General features: G+C 45.9%; 5 protein-coding genes across 5 annotated transcripts in view; 2 read left to right on the forward strand and 3 right to left on the reverse strand.

Moving 5' to 3' along the window:
• LOC126571129 (translation factor GUF1 homolog, mitochondrial) overlaps window positions 1-531 on the reverse strand; it is a 2,946-nt gene extending 2,415 nt beyond the window's left edge. Inside the window, exons 1-2 of the mRNA XM_050229411.1 lie at window positions 366-531; window positions 1-297 (exon numbers count right to left, since the gene is read on the reverse strand). The exon at window positions 1-297 is cut by the window's left edge and continues 1,492 nt beyond it. Of these exons, the coding sequence (XP_050085368.1) occupies window positions 1-297; window positions 366-430 (362 nt within the window). The 5' untranslated portion in view covers window positions 431-531. The remainder of the gene's footprint in view (window positions 298-365) is intronic.
• Window positions 532-850: 319 nt separating this feature from the next.
• Window positions 851-2,629, reverse strand: LOC126577011 (uncharacterized). The gene is made up of 5 exons (XM_050238373.1): window positions 2,369-2,629; window positions 2,175-2,247; window positions 2,005-2,113; window positions 1,129-1,807; window positions 851-1,066 (listed from the first exon to the last, which is right to left on the reverse strand). The coding sequence occupies exons 1-5, from the start codon at window positions 2,627-2,629 to the stop codon at window positions 851-853; spliced, it is 1,338 nt and encodes a 445-aa protein (XP_050094330.1).
• A 1,249-nt stretch (window positions 2,630-3,878) lies between these two features.
• LOC126581005 (uncharacterized) lies at window positions 3,879-5,931 on the forward strand. Its single transcript, XM_050244394.1, has 8 exons — window positions 3,879-3,997; window positions 4,080-4,189; window positions 4,258-4,333; window positions 4,432-4,746; window positions 4,809-4,940; window positions 5,016-5,229; window positions 5,307-5,754; window positions 5,815-5,931. The coding sequence occupies exons 1-8, from the start codon at window positions 3,882-3,884 to the stop codon at window positions 5,907-5,909; spliced, it is 1,506 nt and encodes a 501-aa protein (XP_050100351.1). The 5' UTR covers window positions 3,879-3,881; the 3' UTR covers window positions 5,910-5,931.
• Window positions 5,932-5,972: 41 nt separating this feature from the next.
• On the reverse strand, window positions 5,973-7,039 carry LOC126581006 (transmembrane protein 147). Its single transcript, XM_050244396.1, has 3 exons — window positions 6,862-7,039; window positions 6,606-6,747; window positions 5,973-6,540 (listed from the first exon to the last, which is right to left on the reverse strand). Exons 1-3 carry the CDS (start codon window positions 6,936-6,938, stop codon window positions 6,070-6,072), a joined length of 690 nt encoding a protein of 229 aa, XP_050100353.1. The 5' UTR covers window positions 6,939-7,039; the 3' UTR covers window positions 5,973-6,069.
• Window positions 7,040-7,164: 125 nt separating this feature from the next.
• The window catches only part of LOC126578250 (syntaxin-5), a 1,945-nt gene continuing 1,609 nt past the window's right edge, over window positions 7,165-7,500 (forward strand). Inside the window, exon 1 of the mRNA XM_050240625.1 lies at window positions 7,165-7,500. This exon is cut by the window's right edge and continues 435 nt beyond it. Coding sequence (XP_050096582.1) covers window positions 7,389-7,500 — 112 coding nt within the window. The 5' untranslated portion in view covers window positions 7,165-7,388.

Genomic DNA, 7,500 nt, shown 5'->3' on the forward strand with positions numbered 1-7,500 from the left:
TGCTGGTAGAGCAGGGAGGCAGTCTGTGCCTTCACCGTGATGCCTCGTTCCTTCTCCACCTGCAAGCTATCGAGCACTTGTCGGTTGCCCACGTTTTTGGCAATGGTACCCGTGATCTCCAGCAACCGATCGGCCAGCGTACTCTTTCCGTGATCGACGTGTGCGATGATACTAAAGTTGCGTATCCGATTGACCGGTATCTGGTCGTACTCGATGTCGTCCTCCTTGCGTTGGTGCGTGCTCGGTGTTGTGTGGATCTGGTGGCAACCGATGCTTCCAACCGTGGCTCTAAACTTGCTGTAAAGTTGCCAAAAAGCCGGATGAAAATAACGAAACAGGAGCTTCTTGAAGCTGTTTGCACCTACCGGTGAGGATAGAACCGACAGAGTGTGGCACGGAACGGAGATAGGCTAAACCATGCCATGCTCATTGGTCGATTACACTTGTATCATCCCTAAAGTGTGAAAAACGGAAATATCACTTCTAATTACTATTAAAAAGTTATACAACGAGTTGACCGGTTTGTTGGGAGTTTGTTATCGGCTGATGAACTGTCAAAATCACATGTTACGCCACATAAACAAAGTATGGGCGGAGAGAGAGAGAGGAGAGAGAGAAAAGGCGCACAAATAGCGTAAAGAGAATTCCTAGAATCTGGAGTATCTTTTTTATCATTTATTGCAGGTTTTATTCATATAACCGTCCTAATTTATTGTGAATAAATCACCTACATCATTAACTCTGCTTCAGGATCACCTGTGAATTGATAAGGAACTGCACGTGATTTCTAGATTGTAACGGTGTCCGAGACAGAAACTCATGCTGGAATATTTTGAAAAACTGCATTTCTTTAAATATTTCTAGTTTGGGCCGCTGGGTTTCTTGTCTTCGATCGGTGAATCAGTATCTCCAGTAGAAACGAAACGGTTGCTAGAGTCAGCCCAGCGAACAGGATAAAGTACACTCCTAGCAAGTGTGCCAGCATAAGCTTCACAGGGCCGTTATCGGTTACTCGCATATTGGCCAAATTACGCTGAATTTCCAGGCCCGTACTTCGGATAACGCTCTGCGTGGAGAAATCAAACTTCTAGTAGTTCTGAAGCAGCACTCAAGCATCGCGATACTTACCCCCAGCTCCCAGTGCCGTAGAATGCCATTCTGTTGGATTCGTAGTATCAAATCGTCATACCTACCCATAAGGGGCCACGTTTTCCTGGCGGCCGAAATTACTAGCTCCCAGAAAACTTCCTCCTTGAGCGGCTGCACCAGACGGGTGGCATTGATGTCGATGTAGGCCTCCAAAGGGAAGCTTCCGTATTGCAATCGCTCGTGCATGTAGCTCATGTCACGCCGGGTATGCAGAAACTTTTGTAAAGTGTCCATATCATATGCCCGGAAATTATTTCTGATGGTCACTAGAACTGGCTGGTCGGTCATGAGGAGCGAGTTCATCCACGCCAATGATCCCCCAGCCACCGTTATGCCACTGTTGGCCAGGTCCGCTGTGGTGGAGAGGACCTTTTCGTAGTGGGGAATGGTCATTACGTAGGCAAGGGCCCCCGCATAACTGTTGCCAATCATGAACCCACCGAACAGTAGAAATGCCAACAGGATCGAACCGGCCAAGAGATCGTTGCGAAGACGCACGGATTGCTCAACGTACAGGCTCCCCATGAAGAAGAGCGCATCGATCAGTCGATACCGCGCCCTAACATTATCGGTTGGGTGTAATTGCTGGTGTTGCCGCTCTGTGGCCCACACAATCGTCGTTCCGACACAGAAGGTGATAGAAACCATGAGCCAAAGGCTGGGTGGAAAGGCCAGGAATGGTGTACGCCAGAATGGTAAGCGTCGCGGTCTCGGAACAAGACAAGTCACACCGTTTCGACCAGTGTACATTGATGTCCAAATGTGCCGATTCCAATCGACCCTAGGGTGGAACATGAAATAGGTAACATATTGATTATCTATAAACCGCTATGATCCTAATTTTTGGCAGTTCACCATCTGTAGAGCGCTGCCATAGCCAGATCCGCTCGTCGATACATGATACTGCCGAGCAGACCATCGGATGTTCCGTTTGGATACAGCTCTCCCCACTCCGAGTTGGCCGCTAAATTCCGAAAAGAATGCTCTGTTGAATACAGCTCCGTCCCATTTGGACAGTAATTTACCGAGCTCTACATCTACCGAGCAGTTGTGTCGGCGACAAAGTTCCACGACCATCAGTAGCTCCGTGCCATCGAGCTGCAGGGAATAGTTAGCAGGTACGATCGGGCGCGCATTTCCCTCTCCAAGGCGCTATTTTGCATTGCGATCGAAGGTAGTACCATGATAACGATGTGTAACAATAAATACATTTACTTACCTTCTTAGTAATGATCGTACACGGTGGGTAATGAAGGGTAGCTACTCGTATTGGCCTTCCTTGCATATTAGCTAGTTTATCGGGGAAATAATTTCCAACACGTGACGGTTCTGGACACCGAATTGGGCTGATTTGCTCTAAGTGTACCAGATCCACCACAATGCCTCTCGGATCACTAGCAGCCAAGTGAGTAGTGTACAATCCGACCTCCCGCTGCATCCCATCCGGTACGACGAATAAAATGTTGGGCAAATCTTCCATCACTGCATGCCGAACCAATTGTTTCCGCACCGAAGGTTCCAGTTGGATCAGCGCGATAATGCGCTTATAAGCCGTCTGCTTGATGGCCGCTTCATGAGCGGACTGGTAGTGATCTAGAAACGGCAAGAGAGCTCCTTCAAGCAGGACAAACCCATCGCACCCGACATTAATTGCTGTGCGTAGCATTTCCTTGAATTTCGTAGAATTATCGTCCAACAGTATGGTGAGCTGCGGTAAGGACGTGGTCACCCGGATATCACATTGCTGCTCACGAACCACACACACGCTGTACTGTGCGGAAAGCTGTGTTACGGTCAAGGAATTCAGTAAGCACTGCAGAGTGCTTATGTATGTTAAGGACTTCACTATCAAGTTGGCGATAGACATGCTGTATGTAAAATGAGGTTGGCTTTGCGGTTAACGTTCAGTTTTTATACCCTTGCCGATGGTAAAATTTATGTAAGCAGCATTTTCTTTATGAAAAATGGATGCAAATCGTTTGTTGATTTCAGCTTCAATTTTGCACAAATTACACAAGCACCTGAGCGAACTAACTGGTGGAGTATGCAGTGTTTGGCTGTTAAACATGAATGAAGCGATATTCGCGTAACAAGGAAACTCGGTTTTTATCCTAACGGCGATGTGGTACCGATTTTAACAAAATTTCCATTCCTTTTTTATATTCCTTTACTCAAACGCTATTGAGAAATCGTTTAAGAAGAGCACGTGAAAATACCATATCGTCAAAGAAATTCACTCAATTGAAGAAACGATGAGTTGGATACATTTTTAAAGTTATTTACAACAGTTTTACGAGTTTACAAAATGCTGCTGAATTACCTATTCCGTTGCTGTCGGCATGAGGCAGCACATTAATAAATGGTCTCCATGGTGCACCCGGTAACCATGCAATTTGGTCTCCACGCGAATGAAACACATCGTCTGCCGATTTACCGACTAGATTAAGCCATGATTCCAATACATTCGCAAAGCTAGGGTAACCAACGCTTTTTACTTTAAGTATTCGTAGTATCCTCTGATCACACAACCGTTCATTCCATGAAACAAAGACTCTTTCAATTTGGCTTTCGCTGGCTTAGTAGTTCGTTAACACTCTACGGAGAATCACTTTCCCATTTGATTTATCATCTCTACCAAGGCGTACCGTGCCTTGGAAGCTGCCCGTTTTAAATACACAATAAGTGATAGTTACAGCAGAATCATGTCGGACACATCGAAACATCGTAACGGGATGCTGTTGCAGAACGATTTCAATGTCTCGGCTGCCTGGCTAGCTGCTACAAATAAAACTGTGTATTTGAAACGGGCCGAACAGTTGAACGCTGATATCGACATGATGTATCTCTGGTAAATTAAACTTTTACACGACGATCGAGAGGATAGCGGGAAGAGCGTGCAATTCAATCCTGTTTATTTTCTTTCTTTGTAGCAATTTGGTGCAGAATCTTATTGTCGAGCGCTCAAAACCGTTAGGTGTTATGATCAGGATCGCTAGCGGGGCTGCCGAAATATTCTCCCTCCAGGTTCAATCGCTAAAAAGTAATGTTTTCCTTCTTTGTGTCCTCTTTTCTTTTAATACTAACTTTAACCAATTTTGTTGAGCCTAGAGCTTGTAGCTTCACAAACTGGTTACATCAGGGCCACTAAGAACGTGGATGACCGCAAGCGAAAGTCGATCAAGGTGTAAGTAGAAACGTTCTCGCCCGCGCAGAGCACGCTCAGAGATAGAGAACACTGATATTTGTTTTGACCTGTTTATTCCCTTTATTATACTCTACCAGGAGAGAAGTGGAGGTCAGAGTGTCGAGGAAGAAAAGAAAAAAGGAGGTAGCCTCTACCACCGTTCAGAACATTGCGGATATTACGCTACGAGAAGAACCGTGCATTTCGTTCTACGACGGAAAAGAGATGAGCAACGATTCTAGCTTCGGTTCAATGGCATCCAAAGAAATTTTGGAAATTCTGGCGCCTTTGCCCGAATCTCAGGAGATAAACCAATCGTGGGTAGCAGATCAACCAACTCTCGTATCATCGCAAGAGCCGAATAGCATTTTACAGAGCACTGCACAGATGGAAATGGATGAAACTGAATGCCGGTATTCTTCAGGATGCATTTTGCAAAACAGTTATGGAAAGATATACTTTCAATCATTTCTAGGGATCACATTACTTCAGTGTGTAATCATGAGATGGTAATCCATAGCCAATCCAAAGATGACGCTGTTTTACCCATCGTTCGCCAAAAACTTGATGAGGTGAACTTGGATGAGGTCGAACTTCCCAACGCAAAGTAAGCATGTTCTTTGTTCTATAATGAGCTGCTTTGTTTCTAAATTATTCTGAACGAATTATTATTTCTTTCTAGTGAACCCCACACCATCCTTGGTAAAGAAAATGTTGCCTGTAATTCTAGGGAAGAAAGCCATGTGCCTCAGCAGAGCACTTTAGTTGAATCCTACGAAGTACAGGATGAAGTTAAGTTTCCGGATAGAAAACGAAAAGTAAATTGCTCTAATAAGATTGCCTTCAAGCGTTACAAAAACTGGTTATCAACTTCTGTGACCACACAAAGATGTACTGTAAGTTTTTTGTAGTTTTGGTATGCTATCAGCGGTTAGTTGCATTTCCATCTGATATTTTGCTTCCTTATCTCCAGCATCCCAAGTTCGACGTGGCAGTGATCAAACGCGAAAAAAGAGATTTAAATGTGATATTCCGCCAACCGCTGCGGCGGTCAGTCTTGGGACATTTGTTTGAAAGGAATGCAGTTCTCGAAAGGATACCAACTGTAGAGGGATATACATATGCAAGCAGACGGCCATCTACAACCAAAAGACAGACACGTGCCAATTCCACGCAACCTGATATTACTAATTTTGTTCACGAACAAGGATCTCTAGATGTTTCGCCGCCAGAACCCATCCGAGATGATTCTCAAACTGCGACGATTGAAGAAACTGCTAATGGTTCCATTTCGGTTGAAGAAATGTTGAGCTTATTGAGCAGCTTCTGGGATGAAGTGTCGAGCCCGTTTCCTTTTGAAAACATGCATCAACACATCCAGACAAAACTAATGGCCGCTTCTATGTTCTTCAGCGTTTTGTGTAAGTTCCTGCATCTTTCCTATACAGATTGCATGTTAGTTAATTACGGTCGATTTTCAGCACTCACTGCAAAAGGGATCATTCTTACATCGAAGGACGAAAACGGTAGCCCAACCTATATCGAAAAGGGTCCTAATTGGCGCACGATCATTTGAAATGGATCATCTTTTGGCATCAGATGCCATACATTCGAAAGGATTAAGTTAAATTACTTTAGTTATGATTGAGAAACTGCACTATTTATTCAACCCAAGTACACACTAAACAAAACAGAAAAACCAAACTCTTTTCTTTGGTCACACTGGGCCGCAGATTTTACAATCCAATTACCTGCGCTAGGCCGGAGTAGATATGCAAGGCTACAACTCCTATCCAGCTGGTAACGAGAGCCTTCAACGCAAGACTGAGCCATGGCCCGGCCGACAACAGGTGCAGGATGCCCTCGAGCCAAACTCCACGGTAAGAGATGGCCACAAGCAACATTACGACAATCGGCGCGTACTTACGTTCAACATCGTGCCGCGAGAACAGCCAGAGCAGGGTGGCCGTTGAGAGGTGTTGGATGAGCAGGATGTTTGATTCGAGACAACGTTGAATGTAGATCCAGGAGAACTCGGCACCCCGAGCTCCAAACCACAGCAGCAGCCCGCGGGAAAGCACCACTTCCGCGGCTGCCCATCCTAGCCCGGCGGTGATCAGTTTGCTGTGTCCCTTGCCCGGAATCCTTGATAACACGAAAGCAAGTCCCAGCAGATCCACCAGGTCGACACTGCAGCGCAGAAATTCCTAGCAAACAAAGAACAAAGTTGATCAGCACGTGCTGTTGCAGGATGTTTACCAGAAGGCCGTACAGCGATAAAGTTGAACGGAGCGCCCTCGCTGAACGTATCGGTGTCCGGGAAAAAGGTGGCCAGCATTAGCATCTTGCAGAGTTGAGTGAACACGTATATTCCGCCAGCCTGCACACACTTCCAGAATGCCCCATATTCGGATCTGAAAGGGAACAAGCGGGATGGTTAATTTAATTAATCGACTGGGCTGAGCTCTCTGCCGGAGAAGGTGTTCCCGGGATGACCTGAATAAGAGCGATGCGGGGTTTCTACTTACAGTCCGGAGTACTTGTACGTGAAGTAGTATGGCACATAGACCAAGGCTACACAGTTTCCAAAGTGGTACAGAGTCATTTTCAGTCACGAAAATGCACCCTAAAATCAGATATTTTCTTCGTTCCGGGATTTTCTCAAGAGCCGTGCTGATCGTGATTACTCTTTATCGTTTTTATCGACACACCGCGTGACAACGGCAGGAAGTGACAGGAAAGCGGCAAATAGTGAGGTTTCATTAAAGGCCGATAGGTGGCGCGCGAATCGTCAACCCCCGGCCCCCTTCCCCCTCGCCGATGCCTTCCAATTTTCACTCTCGTTCCACGTCATTCCGTAGCAAAACAGGAAAACATTTGTTTTTCCTCCATAAATTCGGTGTACTTTCCGTCCGTTTTTGCAAAATTTGTGTTCTCTGCGAGTGGCCATTGCGGGGAATCTAAAAAACACGGAGACTAGTCCAGCGGTTCGCGAACAACGGAGGACGATTGATGGATGTTTTGATCGGAGGAGGCGCCTCAGTGGGATTATGCGATGCAATCAAGGGCAAGACGTCGTCACGGTGCTGATGATACGGGTGATTCATTCGCTGTAATAACGATCGGAAACGACGGGCTACCAACCACCGCGGCTACCACTAGCCAGC

Source organism: Anopheles aquasalis, chromosome 2, assembly GCF_943734665.1.
Source record: "Anopheles aquasalis chromosome 2, idAnoAquaMG_Q_19, whole genome shotgun sequence".
Taxonomy (NCBI): Eukaryota; Metazoa; Arthropoda; class Insecta; order Diptera; family Culicidae; genus Anopheles; species Anopheles aquasalis.

What these genes read in the sequence shown, in the direction of transcription:
- LOC126577011 (XM_050238373.1), bottom strand. Translation starts at nt 2,629, where the DNA reads ATGGAAGATTTGCCCAACATTTTATTCGTCGTACCGGATGGGATGCAG. An exon ending in ATGGCAGCGCTCTACAGATG is followed by an intron (nt 1,808 to 2,004) that starts GTGAACTGCCAA and finishes CTTTCCACCCAG; the next exon opens with CCTTTGGCTCATGGTTTCTA. An exon ending in TACGGCACTGGGAGCTGGGG is followed by an intron (nt 1,067 to 1,128) that starts GTAAGTATCGCG and finishes TTCTCCACGCAG; the next exon opens with AGCGTTATCCGAAGTACGGG.
- LOC126581005 (XM_050244394.1), top strand. Translation starts at nt 3,882, where the DNA reads ATGCTGTTGCAGAACGATTTCAATGTCTCGGCTGCCTGGCTAGCTGCT. An exon ending in ATCGACATGATGTATCTCTG is followed by an intron (nt 3,998 to 4,079) that starts GTAAATTAAACT and finishes CTTTCTTTGTAG; the next exon opens with CAATTTGGTGCAGAATCTTA. An exon ending in TATGTTCTTCAGCGTTTTGT is followed by an intron (nt 5,755 to 5,814) that starts GTAAGTTCCTGC and finishes GTCGATTTTCAG; the next exon opens with CACTCACTGCAAAAGGGATC.
- LOC126581006 (XM_050244396.1), bottom strand. Translation starts at nt 6,938, where the DNA reads ATGACTCTGTACCACTTTGGAAACTGTGTAGCCTTGGTCTATGTGCCA. An exon ending in ACGTACAAGTACTCCGGACT is followed by an intron (nt 6,748 to 6,861) that starts GTAAGTAGAAAC and finishes GTTCCCTTTCAG; the next exon opens with ATCCGAATATGGGGCATTCT. An exon ending in CTCCGTTCAACTTTATCGCT is followed by an intron (nt 6,541 to 6,605) that starts GTACGGCCTTCT and finishes TTTGTTTGCTAG; the next exon opens with GAATTTCTGCGCTGCAGTGT.